General features: G+C 56.0%; 1 protein-coding gene across 1 annotated transcript; it reads right to left on the bottom strand.

The window, feature by feature from the left end:
* Window positions 1–641: 641 nt before the first annotated feature.
* Window positions 642–16,877, bottom strand: SART1 (spliceosome associated factor 1, recruiter of U4/U6.U5 tri-snRNP). Its single transcript, XM_061202069.1, has 20 exons — window positions 16,496–16,877; window positions 14,613–14,670; window positions 14,181–14,236; window positions 13,516–13,642; window positions 13,293–13,398; window positions 12,964–13,041; window positions 12,740–12,839; window positions 12,506–12,648; window positions 12,206–12,412; window positions 11,337–11,461; window positions 11,124–11,257; window positions 10,857–10,990; window positions 4,117–4,290; window positions 3,821–3,931; window positions 3,409–3,496; window positions 2,809–2,899; window positions 2,585–2,720; window positions 2,005–2,094; window positions 1,781–1,902; window positions 642–1,678 (listed from the first exon to the last, which is right to left on the bottom strand). The coding sequence occupies exons 1-20, from the start codon at window positions 16,806–16,808 to the stop codon at window positions 1,660–1,662; spliced, it is 2,412 nt and encodes an 803-aa protein (XP_061058052.1). The 5' UTR covers window positions 16,809–16,877; the 3' UTR covers window positions 642–1,659.
* Between the last annotated feature and the right edge of the window lie 619 nt (window positions 16,878–17,496).

Raw genomic sequence — 17,496 nt, 5'->3', positions numbered from 1 at the left:
ACTGATGCCTTGCTGCTACCAAGCCCCCGGCAGGGGCAAGCACAGCCTGGGGAGGGGACTAGCGTGCATTAGGGCAGGGAAGGGCAAGCACGGGGCCTGGGGACCAGAGGCCACAGGATGTCTCAGAGAGGAAGCAGACGGCCAACCAGGGAGGCTTCCTGGAGAGGCCCCTGAGAGTCCCTGGAAGCCCCTCCTAGTCGCTGGTTCACTATTTACTGTCTCCTCAGTCACAGGGTCAGTGTTGGGAGGCATCCTGGGCCAAACCTGGTCAATTTGACCCTGGTCCACCGTTGCTTTAGGCCTTGGTCGTTTCTGGCTCTGATGATGGTGACGGCCTCCTAACAGGCTGCAGAGCGTACGGTGTGAGCTTCGACAAGAGCTCGGCCAGAGCTGGTGCTATGCCACCAGGGACACTGGACTGCCCGTCCATAACACCGGACGTGCCTCAGAGGCTTCCGGGAGAAATGGACCGAGACTCCCCAAATCCCAGATCTGGGCTAGACATCCTATGGGGACCCTCCGTGAGGAAGCAGCCCAGATGAAAATTAAATCAGAATCAGACCTCAAAACGAGATGAGCGCAAGAAAGCACGAGGAGCTGGTGCTTGGTGGGTCTGGCACGCAAGAACTGTCATCAAAGGCAACGTGTTAAGCAACTGTATTTTTGTCCCTTGCTTACATTTCTCTCACCCTAAGGTTATCCACTCTTTTGTTTCATTAAAAAAAAAAAATTCCGTGAAGCGTCTGGAAAGCATCCGGGTGTACGTCGGGGTGGGCGCTGGTTTGGTCGGACTCCCATGGGAGCCAGCTGTCACCTTTCCCTTGATTCAGGCTCTTGCTCGTCCCTCACAGAGTTCTTCCCTGCTTAACTGGACACGGCTCCCAGGAGGCGCTCCGAGGAACTCTCAGCCTCTCGCTCCACACACACCAAGGCGGTACCGGATCGCGGAGCAGCCTCGGGTAGCACCTCCGCCCTGCGCTGCCCCCGGTCCCTGCCCCACCCGTCCTGGCCAGGGAGGGCAGTGCCACTTGTGGCTCTGGAGACTGGGAGAGACCAGGGTGACTGAGCCTCTAAAACACCTTCCACTTCTTACCCAAAAGCTAGCCTTGCACAGGATAAGGCACGGCCTTCAACAGACGGCCTGGACCCGTGCAACCACACCAGGCGGCCAGGGGAGGGGGTGAGAAAATGAACCAGCTGGCTTCTCTTTAGCTGGCTGGGGCCCAGGGTAAGCTGGAGAATCGCCTTAGAGGATCCAGGCTAGCTTTCTCCCTGCATCTCCGTTCAGTTATCTGTGTCACCTATGACCAGGTCTCACCTGGCAGAGGCCATCACTCTAAGCCACCTCTGAGGGATCTCGCTCACCTTCGCATTGCAGGTGAATGAATGAGCGAGTTCATTTAATTGTCACAAGACATCCTATGAAGCAGAGGTGTCTTGATGGTACAAATGGCAGAATTAAAGCCCAGAGAGGTTCAGTGACTTGCCTGAGGTCACAAAGGTGGTGACGGAGCCTGAGGGCAGTGTCGCCGATGCTCATCCACCTGCCCTCCTCCCAGGTCTAACCCTGGAATCTGCACCATGACCAGGGGGGAAAAAAATAAGGAGGGAACTTTATTTAATATTAAAGTCGGGAGGGGATCAGAAGGGAGGTCGGCTTCACTTGGTAATGGTGTTCCTGCGGAGAGAAGAGGGGCGTGAGGCTGCAGAGCGGCTGCGCGCCTCCCCGACCCCACGCGTGCACCGCGAGGCCCTGTGCCCGCCCCGCCTCCCCACTCACGCATTCATGCTCTTGCCACTGCCGCTGAGCACGATGTACGGTGTCTTCTGGGCCTTCTGCTTCTCCTGGAGCAACGCCACGGTGCCCAGGGGCGTGTCGCTGGAGCTCATCTTCTTCAGGAGCTGCGGGGGCAGGGCCGGTCAACACAGGTGCGAGCTGGCCTCGGCGCCTCAGCCGCCCGCCACGCGTCCCGAGGCCACCCCCGCGACCCCGCGGGCACCCACCGCCTCCTCGTCCAGCTTCTTCATCCGCCGCTCCGTCTTCATCTTGCCCGAGCCCTTCCCGTGGAAGCGGTGGGACAGCTGCCGGAAAGCCTGCGACGGGGGGCAGCACCGTGTTGGAGCCGCCCAAGCTGCACGGGGCAGGGGAGGGGCAGCGGCTCACCCAACCCAGCGCTAGGCCCGGGGTGGGGCGGGGTGGCTGGGAGGGGATGGGAGAAGGCCAGCGGCCCCGGCACCCTCTGGGGCCCCCAGCAGAGCGGGAGGGATGGACTTCGTCGGGGCACCGGGGCTGGGGCTGGAGCGAGGGGGCAGCACACCCAGGGAGCGTGTGGGGAAGAGCACTGGCGGGTGGAAGACAAAGAAAAGGCGGGAGGGTCGGCTGCCCTGCGAGGGCCGCCGGTGGTGAGAGTGAGGGGTCAGGCCAGGGCGAGCCTCTGAGGGGGCAGGCGGGCAAAGGCACCCTCCCGCCAGGCCTGCGAGGGGGACCACCGTGCCTGCCAGAGACACAGACAACACCAGCCCCCCGGCCCAGACCCCGGGGCGCGGCTCTGCCTCGCGGCCCCGCCTCAGAGGCCCCGCTCACCTCCTTGGGAGTGAGTTTCCGGCCCGTCTCGTCCACGTACTCGATCTTGACATCAGGCTTGTAGCCGTCCTTCTCCTTGAAGTCCTGGGTGAAGCCTCGGTACTCCTCCCGCCGGCTGTACTTGTCATCGATGGCCCTGCCCGAGACAGACGGGGATTCAGTGTGAGCCGCTGCCCCCCGGCCCGGGCTCCAGGCAGCGCGGCCCCGGCAGGCGCCCCACTCACATCTTGTCCTCGATGCAGTACACGGCTGACGGTAGGGACTTGTTGGGCGCCTTCACCCGGGCCACCTTCTGCACCGTTGTCTCCAGCAGCCCTGAGGACAGGGGTTATGAGACTCCAGGCTGCCCAGCACCCGCCAACAGCACGGGGCCACTGGGAGACCCTCAGAGCTGTGCTGTGGGAGTGGACGGACATCAGGCCCATTGTGTAGACAGAGGAAACGGAGACAGGAGTCAGGTCCTTGTCAGGGGCCACTGGCCAAGTAAAAGGCAGGACTGGGATCCTAATGCCAAGGCCTCTGTGCCACAGCCTAGACTGTTTAAGCTCCCCACACTCCTCCCCAGAGGAGACACCGAGCCTCAAAGGATGCTTTGCAGGGGAATACGTGAGCACGGGCATTGAAAATGGGGTGATGCAGCACAGAAAGGCCAGCCGTTACTGTGACTGCCCCGGAACCAGGGCGCAGGGGAAGGAGTGGCTCACAGCATCAGAAACGAGAAAGAGGCAGCAGAGGGGACCAGGGAAAACTGCGCCAGCACCTGCCTCGCCTGCCCTTCCCGCCACAGCACCCAGGCCCCAGCAAGGCTGCCCCGAGCCCCTTACCTTTGTTCTGACACAGGAGCAGGGCGGCTGCCAGCCCTCTATTCACGATGGGCTCCTCGTCCAGGATGGTGGTGGAGGAGGCGGAGAACTGGGGGTGGCACAGAATGATGGGGGTGGTAAGCAGGCCACACGGGCTCTTCTGACCCTCGAACCCAACAGTCACCCCCCCACTGGACTGTGGACCTTTCTATGCACCGGGCCCTGCACGACAAGACGTCTCATTTAATCCACAATAACCCCGTGAGGTTTATACACTCCATTTATGCGTGAGGAGACCAAGGCTCTGAGACGTGGAGGCCCCACGGCTAGGAAGCACAGAGCTGGGCCTCCAGCCCAGCTCCTGACCCCAAGGCAGCGGGGTCTCCGCTCTTGTGTCCTCCCGGCCCCCAGCCCCGTTCCTCCCTGTCCTCACATCTTGCTGCTGCTTCTCCTCATCCAGGTTGACTGTGCTCCAGCCAATGTTCTCCTCCCCGTCGGATTCGGAGCCACCATTGGCCGATCGCTCCTCGTCCCGTTCAAAGTCCTAGAGGACAGATCAGGCTCAGCCCAGGCGGCCCAGCCCTCAGCCGGCCCATCCCACCAGCGCACCGGGGCTCATCACTGAGGACCGGCAGGGCCGACACTGCTGCCCACGCCGCCCCCCCCACCGCCCCCCAAGAGCAGAGCAGGCCAGGGGAGCGCGTGGGCGGTGGGCTGCCGAGGACCCACCATGAGCTCTTCCTGCTCCTCCCGGTTGCCGGCCAGCCCGTAGGTGGGGATCTCCCCCAGAGTGCGGCAGAACTCGGACGTGGCGTTGAACACGATGGTCCCCTTCCGCTCCGGATCCTCCTCCTCTTCCCAGCCCCGTTGGCGAGACTCCAGCCTCCTGACGATCTCCACCACCTGAGGGAGGGAGTGGCTGTGGGCAAACCCGGAAGTTTCTGGGGTGGTGCCACAGAGACCCAGGAACCCAAGACCCTCCCTGGTGGCAGTATGACAAGCCATTCCCACTGCCCACGGCAGACCAGACCGGTCTCTACTCCTCCCTGACCCCCGGTCTGCTCTGCACTCCGCACTGATCTCACTGGCTCGCTTCCCTCCTCCAAAGTCGTCAATGGCTTCCCACTGCCCTTTGAATTAATATCCAACATCCCACACGGCCCTTCATGACCGGGCCTGTGCCGACCCTTCTCCAGAGCCCCTCAGCTCACTCCTGCAGCCTCACACGCACGCCTCCCTCCAGGGCCTGGAGCACAGCGCCAGGGCCTCTCCCGCCACTCCTCCGCCACCCACTCTTCACCTGAGAAACTCCAGTTTTAGGACTCGGAGTAAACATCCGTCCTCCCGGAACCTCGTCCCTGAGGCTGCAGGCTAGATGCTCTGTGGATCTTCCACCTACTTCAGGCACAGAATCTACCACCCACCCACCCTGCCTGCCCTCCCATCACAGCAGATGCCCGGGCCTGCTCCACCCTGCCTGGCACAGCTCCGAGGGCCCTCAGAACTCTGCTCCTGACACCACCCCCCTGCTGACTGCACTCACTGTCCCCTCTACCGTGTCATTCCCACAAGCACACGGGGATGACCTAGGATCTCCCTTCTTTTATTTTTGGCTGCGCGGCATGTGGGATCTTAGTTCCCCGACCAGGGATCGAACCCACGCCCCCCGCAGTGGAAGCGCGGAGTCTTAACCACTGGACCGCCAGGGAAGTCCCTCTCCCCTCTTTTAAAAACTCCTCCTTGGACTTCCCTGGTGGCGCAGTGGTTAAGAATCCGCCTGCTAATGCTAGGGGACACGGGTTCGAACCCTGGTCTGGGAAGATCCCACATGCCGCGGGGCAACTTAAGCCCGTGTGCCACAACTACTGAGCCTGCGCTCTAGAGCCCACGAGCCACAACTACTGAGCCTGTGCACCGAGAGCCCGTGCTCCGCAACGAGAAGCCCCCGCAATGAGAAGCCCGCGCACCACAACGAACAATAGCCCCCGCTCGCCACAACCAGAGAAAGCCCGCGCGCAGCAACAAAAACCCAACACAGCCAAAAATAAATTAAAAAAAAAAAAACTCCTCCTTCAATACCGCAGCCCTCCTGCTCTGCCCCTTGACAGCAAACTCCTCCGAGAAGTTTCTAGTCTCCATGTCCACTTTTGCAACCCTTTTCCTTCCATTTTATTATGTTACATTTTTAAATGAATGTCATCCTACACATAAAAGAGTTATTTATAACATATGCATATTTTTAAAAATAACAACCACCAAACAAACACCCATGTCCCCATCACCTGGCTGAGAAACATTATTAACCCCAAGGGTCTCTTCTCCATATATCTGTGGTCATGATTCACTGGCTTTCCTTTATAGTTTTACCATATAAAGACCTATCCACGAACAGTCTGTTATTTTGTTGTGCATTTTTCAAACATTACGCAATCTGAATCGTACTGTATGATTCTACTATGACTTGTTTTTATATATATATAAATATATATATATATTTTAAGGTTAATCTTGACACGAGCAGCTATAGTTCATTAGCTTTTAACTACAGAATCATATTCCATGACATGATACCTCAATTTAGTTATCTAGTGCACCAAGGATGTTCTTTTTCTGTTACCACGAGTAACGCAGCTGAAGCAATCTGACACAAGCATTTCTCTGGGGCACACGTGAGAGTGTGGACCGCTGAGCCGCACGGAACAAACTCACTTTCATTCTGCAAGGTTCGTCAGTGTCTTCCCACTGATTAGACTCGTTTACACGTCCATGAAAAGTGTGGCTAAGAATTCTGGCTGCTCCACATCCTCACTGACACTTGATGTTGTCAGACTGACATTTTTGCCAAATGATGCGGGTGTGACACAGTCTGTCATTGTTTCAGCTCACCTTTCCTTGATCACTACTGAGGTTGGGCCTCGCGGGGTATTTTAGTGGCCATTTATCCTTCTAATTATCTGAATGCCATTCTGCATATGGACAAATATCTTCTCCTTTTGGCCTGTCTTCTTACATTCTTTATGATGTCGTTTTTCTTCTTTCCTGGCCACGTGTCGAGGCATGCGGGATCTTAGTTCCCCGACCAGGGATGGGACCCATGCCCCCTGCAGTGGAAGCGCGGAGTCTTAACCACTGGACGCCAGGGAATTCTCCTTCATAATGTATTTTAAATAAAACTAAGTTTTAAAATTAAAATTAAGGGGCCTCCTTGGTGGCACAGTGGTTAAGAATCCACCTGCCAATGCAGGGGACATGGGTTCAAGCCCTGATCCGGGAAGATCCCACATGCCACGGAGCAACTAAGCCCGTGTGCCACAACTACTGAGCTTGTGCTCTAGAGCCCACGAGCCACAACTACTGAGCCCACGTGCCACAACTACTGAAGCCCGCACGCCTAGAGCCCGTGCTCCGCAACAAGAGAAGCCACCGCAATGAGAAGCCCATGCACCACAACAAAGAGTAGCCACTGCTCACCACAACTAGAAAAAGCCCATGTGCACCAACAAAGACCCAATGCAGCCAAAAATAAATGTGAATTTTAAAAAAAAATTAAAAAATTTAATTTCTAAGTAAAATGTTTGTTTTCTTCTTCATGGTTTATGCTTTATATTTATATTGTAAGAAATCTTTCTCTTGAAATAATCCAGTCACATAAAAACAAATACTCTATGATTCTACTTATAGGAGGTCCCTAGAGGAGTCAAGGTCATAGAGACAGACAGTGGAATGGTGGTTGCCAGAAGCTGGGGGGAGGGGAGAATGGGGAGTTAGTGTTTAATGGGGACAGACTTTCAGTTTTACAAGGTGAGAAGAGTTATGGGGATGGATGGCGGTGACGGCTGCACACAAGGTGAATATACTTAATACCACAGACCATACACCTAAAAATGGGTAAGATGGTAAACCTTAAGTATATTTTAACACAATAAAAAAAAGAAAAAAGAATCTCTACCACGAAGTCATAAATGTAATTTTTTTACTTTGGCCTCAAATATTAAGTTTTTACTTTTTTTTTTTTAATTTATTTTATTTATTTATGGCTGTGTTGGGTCTTCGTTTCTGTGCGAGGGCTTTCTCTAGTTGCGGCAAGTGGGGGCCACTCTTCGTCGCGGTGTGAGGGCCTCTCACTATCGCAGCCTCTCTTGTTGCGGAGCACAGGCTCCAGACGCGCAGGCTCAGTAATTGTGGCTCACGGGCCTAGTTGCTCCGCGGCATGTGGGATCTTCCCGGACCAGGGCTCGAACCCGTGTCCCCTGCACTGGCAGGCAGACTCTCAACCACTGCGCCACCAGGGAAGCCCAAGTTTTTACTTTTAAGTTCTTAATCTAAGTGAATTTGCATAAGGTGTGAAGTACAAACCCAATTTCACATTTTTCCAAATAGGTAACTGATTGCCCCACCACCACTTGTTGAGCTGAGCACCTTTCACGCTGGGGCACCACGTGTCCTAGCGCAGTAGTCTGCTTCTGGGTCCCTGTGTTCCATCTCAGCCCTGTTAGTCCACACTTACGCCAATATCATGCTGCTTCAATTACAACTTTCTAAAAAGACTTGATATCTGTTACAGCAAATCCCACCACGTTATTATTCCAAAGCGTCTTGGCTATTTCGGTCCCTTTGATCTTCCATGTAAATTTTAGAATCACCTTGCCAGCTTCCACAAAAATCTCTATTGGGATTTCTGTTGGAACAGCATTTAATCTATAAATTAATTCGAGGAGATAGACATCTTTACAATATTAGTGGTATCCACTAACATGGTTGTTATGGACTGAAATGTGTCCCCCCAAAATTTGTATGTTGAAACCCTCATCTCCAGTGTGGCTGTATTTGGAGACAGGGCCTTTAAGGAGATAATAAAGGTCAAACGAGGTCATAAGAGTAGGCCCTAATCCAATAGGCTAGTGTCCTTATAAGAAGGAAAGATGTCAGGGAGTTAACACACAAAGGCCATGTGAGGACACAGTGAGAAGATAGCTATCTGCAAGGCAAGGAGAGAGGCCTGAAGAGACAGCAAACCTGCCAACACCTTGATCTTGGACTTCCAGCCTCCAGAAGTGTTAGAATAAATTGCTGTTGTTTAAGCCACCCGGCCTGTAGTATTCTGTTATGGTAGCCCTCGGTAACTAAAACAACACATCTTGTTTAATGCTTTTCGAAAATGGACTATAATCTTCCCCATATAGATCTTACAAATCATTCATTCCTTTTTATTTTGTTGCTATGCTGATTACTCCTTTCCCACATTGCCTTCTCTTGCTTATCCACATTACTTCACCACCTATATTGCTTTCATAAATGGTATCTTTTTTAAAATTACATTTTCTACCTATTGCTGGTGTACAGAAACACAATCAACTTGCATCTATTAATCTTGTGTCCAGCAACCTTGTTAAAGCCTGCATGATCTGGTCCCCATTTCCCACCACCCCACAGAGCTGACCTTAAGATGGGAGCATCAGTGACCTACGTGCTGCCCCATCCCAAGGTCAGTTCCCGTTCTCCTGATATCCAAACTCTCCGGAGCATGCGCCACAGCTGCTCACACGCTTCCACTCCAGACCTTTCTTCACATGGCTTCCAGGACAGCACCCTCGCCTCTTTACCCTCCTCGCTTGGAGCCCGACGTTCTCTTCCTTATCTATACTCACTCTCCTGGTGATTCCATCCAGTCCTCTGGTTTTAAATCCCAGCTACCCAGACTTCCATGCTTATATCTCTCATCTCAGCCTCTCCCCTGAAGTTCAAAGTCATATATCCAACTGCCTATTCAATATCAATCACCTCCAATAAGGAGGCACCTCAAAGCTAACTAAACCAAAAGGAAACACTTGCTTTTCTTCCCCACACCTGTTCCTCCCCTAGTCTTCCCCATCTCAGTAAATGGCCCAGCCAGTAGAAAACCCAATCGTGATTAATCCCACTGGGCCACATAACCTTTACAATCCTTTCAGCCGTAGACTCTGGGACACTCGCACATAATTTTTAAATATTAATGCTATTCCGCATTAACTATGAAAGAGAAAAACTTGCCTCAACTCGCGCCCCCTTCAGCTATTGCCCCATTTCCCCGTCCTCTATTAGAGTGGGGTTGGGCAAACTGGGGCCCACCGCCTGTCCTCGTAAAGCAAGCTGTACTGGCGCGCAGCCATGCCCACTGGCTACACTGGCAGAGCAGGCAGAACACCTGAGCAGCTGCTGCCGAGATCTAAGCCTCAGACGTTTACTCTCTGGCCCCTTAACAAAAAGCGCTCATGCTCCTGCGCTGAGGAATCATCCCAAGCTGCTGCCCTCACCTCCTTGAGTCCCATCTCTCCTCAATCCTCTAGAAGCTACTGTCTCTGCCAGGGCACTGTCTCCACTGGTGCCAAATCTGACCTGCCCCTCAGCAGTGTTAGATGACGCCGCCCTCCCTCTCCTCGAAACCCCTCCTCGGCTTCAGGGAGGCCTCACTCTTGTGGTTCCCCTCCTACGCTACCCCACACGGTAGGCACCCCAGGTTCGCTGCTGCAGCCTCTGTCTCCAGCCCCACTTTCTCCCTCGGTGGGAGGTACAGGGTTACAAGTGTGGGCTCTGGAGTCAAGCTGTGCAAATCCCAGCTCGGCCACTTACCAGTCATGTAACCTTGGGCAACTTGCCTAACGCCTCTGTGCCTCAGTTTCCTCATCTATAAAATGGAGATAACAGAACCTTCCTCATAGGGTGTTGCGGTGAGAATTAAATGAAGCAGCACATAAAGCACTTAAGCAGTGCCCGGCACGTGTCAGTGCCCCATGAGGGTCAGTGATGACCACGGCCTCAAGGCCCCGCTGACCTCTCCGCCTCAGCTCACACCACCAGCCCTTCACTCTGCTCCAGCCTACCTGGTCCTCCAACATTCTAAGGTCATCTATCCAAAGGACATCTGCTGTCCCCAAGGCCTGAACGTCTGTCTACGCTACCTCCACACTGAATCTGTGCAAGATCGGCTCCTTTGTGTCATTTCAGTCTCAGCTCAAATGTCACCCCTTGAAAGGTCTTCCCTGAACACCTGAACCAAGAAACCAACCCTCCGGTGACTCCTGTCTCGCCTGCTCAGCTCTAGTCACTATCAGAAATTACTGTTTGCTCGTGTTCACAAGTTCACCGCCACTTCTGCCTTCGTGAAAGGCATAGGGGCCCTTGGCTGTCCTGTTCTCCAATGACTCCCCAGCCCTGGGACAATGCCTCACGCACGGTAAGGCATGCAATACACACTCCAGAAGGAAAGAAGGGAGGAAAAGATCCAACCACTAAAGCATCCCCTAGTGAAAACGCTGCAGAAACCTAGAAATCTACCAACAACACCATATGAAACAAAAAAGAGGATGCAAATTGAAATGCGGGTGCTGCCTACGATGGCGCGGGAGCACGTGCTCCTAAGGACAGGCCACTACAGACACACCTGTCACCGAAGGGCCCAGCGCCCGCCCACGCCTCAGGAGCCCCCCTACCTTCTCACCGCTGTCCCGCAGCTGCTGTAGCTGCCGCAGGCGGCGCCCCTTCTCCAGCTGCTTCTGCAGCTCCAGCTCCGCCTCATCCTCCTCCAGCACCTCGGGTGACTCAGACCATGGTGCTCTGCCCTCCTCTGGTGGAAACACGGGAGACGCCGGCTCACATCACTTCCAGGGGCCCTGGGCTCCTGTCCCTGCTTTTCCGCCCCTGCCCCCAACTCCCCCTCTGCCCGCCCACCCCCCGTAACGGTCTGGCTGGGCCCTCACCCTCATCGCTGATGTCCATGTTCTCCACGCGGGTGTCATCTGACTGCAAGGGCTGAGACACAGGCTCCTTCTCCCCCTCCTCCTGGGCCTCCTCGTCTGCCTGGGGCACTCGGCGCCGACCCCGGCCCCGCAGTCTGTGAGGAGAGGCCTCTGCGTGAGCCCTGGCCCCGGGGCTGGCTCAGCGCCAACACCGACCCCTGTCCCCACGCCCACCTGGAACCGAAGTCCTCATCTTGAGTCTGGTCCCCAAGGGGCAGCAGGTCATCAGCCTGTATTACCACCTCCTTCTCCTTCTTGCGGATCTTCTTCATCCTCCGCTTGGTCTTTTTAAAGGTCACCTGAAGGGGAGAGAGGAAAAGGGAAACGTGAAGGTCGGGGTGGCGGTGGGGGGAAGGCAGGCAGCACAAGCCCACGAGAGCGAACGCTGCCTTAGCGTTACTCTGCGCCGGCTGTGGTCCTACGTAGTTCACGTACGTGGGCAAGACATGCGGTGTGGGCGATTATTCTCCCGCCCGTGAGATGAGGAAAACCGAGGCTCAGAGAGATTATGTATCTTGTCCAAAGTCACCTAGCTCCTAAGCAGGAGAGCCGGGATTGTGAATCCCGGGAGTCTGGCTCCAGAGTCTTGCTCATAACCACAGAGCCAAGCAACCCACTGAGCCAGCGGTCTGCCTGCGAGTTCACACGGCCATCCCAAAGGCGACGGCCGCGTGCAGCTATAAAACGACCACTTACCAGATCACCACCAATCCTTGTATCAGCCCCCAAGAGCTGGCTCCCGCCATCCCCGTTTCAGACGGGGCGCCTGGTACTTACGTCACTCACCCCAGGCACAGGCTGGCTAAGCAGCAGGGTCTGAACACCAACTCAGGGCCGCCTGGCTCACGGTCCTTGTTCTGTCTACACCAACTGCCTGCCCACAGCTCCTCCTCGGGGCTGCCAATTACTGCACATCCACAGGGACCAAGCACCACGCGATCACCTGATCCCCCTCCTTAGCTCATTCTGGCAGCCTGTGACCTCCAAGGGGAGGGAGGGTCACCACCCTAGTCATAAGTGCGGGTGGAGGCCTCGGGGCTCACCATCTCCTCGGGCGTGAGGTACTCGGAGGCGAGCCGGGGCCCGGCTGCGCTCAGGGACTGAGCCTGCAGCCGCAGCTTGGCCCGGATCTCTTCCAGCTCCCGTTCCCGGAGGCCATCGGCCACGCCGCCCTGCTCCAGACGGAAGGACTGCAGCCGCTCGCCCTCGAGCTCCTCATCGTACTTGGACAGGACAGAGCGGGGTTTTTGCTGCAAGACAACAAGTACAGGTTAGGACCCAACCCGGCTCCTGAAAAGCCACAGAGCCACCGTCTCCGCCCGGAGCCCACGCTGCCGGCCTGCCTGTGCCAAGTCATCCACGCTCTCGTCCTCTGCGTACGGCAGGTAGTCAGGCTTTTTCTTGCGCAGCTCCACGTTCTTCTCTGCCCGCTCCTTATCCAGCAGGTTCACGTTCACCAGCACATCCTCCTCCTCCTGCAGCACTCCTGGAGCCAGGGTGGAAGCAGTGGCCGGTCACGCTCGCCCTCAACTCAGCAGTGCCTGTGGCCCCAGCCAGAGCACCCCCGGTCAACCCACCTTTGTCCTTGAGGGTGAGGATGACAGTCTCCCCTTCTTGGAAGGAGTCAATGGCATGCTCCACAGTGAGGCCCTGCAGGTCCCGGGCACTGTACAGGTCCTAGAAGGGAGGCAGAAGGTCCAGCCGGGTGAGGAGCCCGACCCACCAAGCCCTGGGATCCCAGCACCCCACCACCACCCCCGGGCTCAACCCCACCGCCACCCCCCAGCTGCTGCAGCTTCACCTGCCGCCTCTGCCCGAACTCCTCCTCCACCAGGGTGCTGACACCAAACTCTTGGTCCATCTCCTCCAGCAGCTTGGCCTATGGGACAGGGAGGGGGATGACCTATGACCTCAGGCTGTTCAGGGTCAGCAGAAGATGCAGGGCCTTACTAAATGTGAGTGCAAACAGCACAGGACTTGCAGGCAAGCTGCTGAAAATCCAGCGCAGGCACTGCTGACCACTCCTACTGCTCTGAGCCCAGTTTCCCCTCCCCAGGGTCCACGTTCTGCCTCACCAGCCGGTCAGGCCACCAGAGGCACTGAACGACACCCCAGCTCCCAGCACCTCACCCTCCTCTCTGCCAAGTCCTTCTCCTTCTGAAGCTGCCGGGTCCTCTCGATCCAGGCTGCAGTGTCGTCCAGCCAGGGGTCGTCCTCCCCCAGGGCCTTTATCTTCCTGAAGAGGGAAGACAGTGATGCTCTGGGAGCCAGCTCCTGCTCCCGCCACCCCGACTCCAGAGCTCCTTGGCGCCTCCTCGGGCCCTCCCCCTGCCTGCCTGGCTGGGACCCTCACCCCAGCTTTTGGTTCAGGAGGCGCTTTTCTTTGGCAGCCGCCAGCTTCTCTCGTAGCTCTTCTCGCTGTCGCAAGGCCATGGGATTGATGACATCGGCGGTCACGGGCTCCTCCTTGGTGCCCGCCTCTGGAAGGGAGGCCCAGGCGTGAGGCTATGCCTGCCCAAGGCTGGTGGGGAGAGGAGGGAGCCACTTACGCTGCCCCCGTCCAGCTCAGGGGGCCAGAGGGGCCAGGGGTAGGGGAAGAATCCGTGCCTCCCTACTCCCACGCGACCCCACCCTCCCATGTCTCCCCACAGCACAACGAGACCCTCCATGCCTTCCAGAGCCCCTCTAATCATACTTCAAAAACAAAACAAAATGAAAAAAACCAGCACCTGCACAGCCCAGATCCGTTTGCAGGAACTGTGCACATCTCTCGGCCCATCTAATGCTACCTGACAGCCAGACTGAGGATGCGACGCCAATTGCTCAAACTACAAGCAGCAGCTGAGTCCCAGATCCGCATCACAACAGCAAGGAGGGCCCCGCGCCCACTGCCAGCACACACACAGGACCGCTGAATGGTGCTGAACCTGTGCCCACTTTCTTCAAAGACCCCTTCAGATGGCCTCTCTCCTTGGCCCCAAATGCCCTCCCTTCCCCCACCCTCAGCCCCACACTCACCCTTCTTGACGGCATTGACCTCCAAGGGTTTCAGCCCCAACTTTGCCCGGAGTTTACTGAGGGCAAGAGATACAAGTGTTAGGAGCTGCCAAAGAAAGAGCAGCACCGAATGCACTCCTGGACAGAAGGGGTAAAAACGCGAGGGGACTGAGTGGTCCTAAGGGTCCCAAACCGAGAGCCTGACCCAGCACTGGGAAGAGCACTGGCCTCCCAATCAGGCGGAAGGCCTGGCCTGCCTCTAACCAGTGAAATGCCATCCTTCCTCTTGGGTCTTAAGTGTCCGCTTCTGTAACTCAAATGGTTGGCTAAGATGATCTATGTGGCAACTTCCAACTTCAATCAGAACGTGTTACTGTGCGAAAGCCACCCAAAACAGCTGCCCCTGAAACTGCTTGTAAGAAAACACAGAAACATAAAGGAGACAGTACTTACTTGGTCTCCTCGATGCTGAGTGACGAGGCATCACCTGAGCTTGCTTTGGAGCTGGCAGCTGGAACAAGAAGCAGCAAGGCTCAGGAGCTGAACACAGGGCCTGCAGCCACAGCCTTGGCTCCAGCTGCAGGGCCGAAGGTGAGAGGCCCTCACCAGCACCTGGGCCTGCTTCCTCCTCCCCAGGAGCTCCTTCTACCTGAGTCCCAGGCTCTGAGAATGCCACCTCTCCACACACCTTCCTTTCCTGATCCACAAGGTCCAGCTTTCTACGTCCTTCACTTTGCCGCCTCTTCACTTTTGCATATTCTGTATTTTCAACCTGCACTGCTCTCTCTGGTCTCACCCTGATTAACAAAATCCTATCCGAATGCAACAATGAAATGCCACTTCCTTCGTGGAGTCCTATTCGATTATTGACCAGCATGAACTGCTCTCCCCTGCACTGCATAGCACGGTCAGTCATTTCTGGGTCTGTTTCTCCTCACAGGGCAGGAACCAGCTTGGCAGCATAACTGTGTGCTCTGTGTAATTCGTGCAATCAAGAAACACACTTATTAGTGCCTGTTCTATGATGATATCGCGGTCAGAGATAAAAGGGCATTTCGGACCTCCTCCGCCCACCTCACAAACAGCAAATAACTTCACCAAACACCAGAGACAGCAGCCAGACTCCATCAGGTGGAGCTGCCCCAACCAGCTGCCACCACGTGCTCATCCTTCTGGCAGGCCCACCTCACAACCTACCTCTTTCCCTCTTTCCCTTTTATCCCACCCGGACCCTGAATCCCAACCCTTCCAGGCTCTCTCCAAGGTCACCAGCTTCCTTAATTCGAAATCCCATGGATTTTTTTCAGCTCTGGTTTTTGCCTGACCTCCTGTGGTGTGTGACATTGTTGATCACTCCCACAGATCTCATGACACAAGATTCTACGGTTTTCCTGCTTTGGGGGATAGCCTACCTCCTTTTTCTAGCCTCCTGCTCTGCCTACTACTAAAACATTGGCATTTCTCAGGTTCTACTCCCAACCCTGGCTTCTCACTCCTCAGTCTCTCAGGGAACTTCATTTGCCACCTAAACTCTCATGATTCCCAAATTGCTCTATCTGGCCCAAACGCTGGGTTGCTCCATGCACATCCAATGCAACACTCTCCAAAAGTGAATTCATTGTCTCCCTCCAAAAATCTGCTTCTCTTCCAAACTCCTCAAGTTCAGTCGACAGCAGTCCCACCCACCTAATCGCTCAAGCCAAAATTCAAGGAGCATCCTCAATTCCTTCTTCTCCTTCCTGACCTCTTCCAAGTGCTAAGCTCTGTCACATCGTCCTCTGAAACACCTTTCCAATCTCCTCTCCATCCCACTGCTGCTGCCTTGGTGCAGGCCACCATCAGCTTTCACCTCACCTCCAGTCTTCACTGCTCTTGACCCAGTTCTCAACACAATAATCTTTGCGAAATATGAATATGATCAACTCACTCCTCAGCTCAAATTCATGACTCTCTACTACTCTCAAGACAAAGTTCAAATTTCTTAACAGAGCCTATCTCACAGCCTCGTGTTTCTGCTGTGAACTCTACACAACTTGCGCAATACCAGGTTTCTTCTTGTCTCTGCACGTGCTGGCACCACTTCATTCACTCATTCAACACACTCAGGGAGGGCCTGAGATATGCCAATTGAGGAAAACAGAAAATTTCTATCCTCACGGAGTTTAGCAGAGAAAGACAACCTTTCATCCCAAATAACCATAGGAAGACCCTTTAAAGTACTGACGAAAAGAGCCTGGCGATGCCTCGGCCTGGTGTGCTCGGCCTCCATACCCAGAGCCCACCCCTCCCCCGACAACCCCCGTCGCCCCGCCCCCTGCACAGGCCCCGCCCCTCACCGGCCTCGTAGCCGTCCTCCCGCTTCTCCCGCTTCACCCGCCGCTCGCAGGGCTCTGTCTGGCTGCGCTCCCGCCCGTGCGCGCCGCTGCGGGCCTCAGCTTCGGCCCCGCGCCGCCCGCTCCCGCGCTCGCTCCCACGCTCTCGGCTTCGCTTCCGTCGTTCGCCGCCGCTGCTGCCGCCGCCGCTACTCCGGTGCTTGTGTTTTTTGTGCTCCCGGTGCCGAGGCGGCTGCTCGGCGGCGCCCCCGGTGCCGGCCGCTGCCGTGGTCCCGGCCGCCTCCTTCTCCCCACGGTGCTTCTTTGACGACCCCATGGTAGTGTGTCCACCCCGAGCCCGGCTGCCGCCGAGCCCCGACAACGCAAAATGGGAACACTTCCGGGTCGCCCGATAGCCGGTGTCGTATTGCCGGAAACCAAGAGCGGCTACTTCCGTCGCTTGCCTCGGAACCTGCCCCAAAGGCTCATGGGAAAGCCGGGATCGGAGCCCGACTGCGCAGTCGCGGCAGCCTCGGGCCGTGGGGGCAGTCTTTGAGCAGGTCGCCCAAATGCGCATGCGCGCCTCAAAGTACTGTGCGACCCGTTCTGGGGAAGATGGTATCACAGAACTTTAAGGATCTAGGGGCCATCTAAGCCAGTATCGCCGACGCAGAAAAGCCCCTCCCCGGCTTCCCTCCGCTTGCACACCCTCAATCACGGGACAATCACTGCCTCACGGACTTTCCGTCGGCAGCGCCCACCGCTCCAGTAGGCGTCCTCCTAGTGAACTCCCTGGGGTCGTGGCTCCATCAGGTGTTGAACGACGAGCGTGTTCTCCTCCTGAGACCCCCCAGCTCCACAGTCCAGCCTCCTCCCAACCCCTACAACTAGTATTGTCTGCACACTCTGCCTTCCCGCGTTCCTTGGATTGGGTTTTTTAACTTGAGCCCTGTGACTGCTACCGAGGTCGAGATGAGCTTCTGCGTGTCTGAGTCCCCTGAAATTGAATGTAAAATTTGGCACGT

The sequence above is a fragment of the Eubalaena glacialis genome, chromosome 10 (genome assembly GCF_028564815.1).
Source record: "Eubalaena glacialis isolate mEubGla1 chromosome 10, mEubGla1.1.hap2.+ XY, whole genome shotgun sequence".
In the NCBI taxonomy this organism is placed as follows: Eukaryota; Metazoa; Chordata; class Mammalia; order Artiodactyla; family Balaenidae; genus Eubalaena; species Eubalaena glacialis.
This window is presented reverse-complemented; position numbering and strand designations above follow the sequence as displayed.

Bases quoted from the DNA above. Each gene is read 5' to 3' on its own strand.
- SART1 (XM_061202069.1), bottom strand. From the start codon at position 16,808: ATGGGGTCGTCAAAGAAGCACCGTGGGGAGAAGGAGGCGGCCGGGACC. The intron at 13,399-13,515 runs GTGAGGGTCCCA...TTCCCTCTTCAG, and splicing joins CTCCTGAACCAAAAGCTGGG to GAAGATAAAGGCCCTGGGGG. The intron at 12,649-12,739 runs GTGGGTTGACCG...CCCTGGCTCCAG, and splicing joins CCTCACCCTCAAGGACAAAG to GAGTGCTGCAGGAGGAGGAG.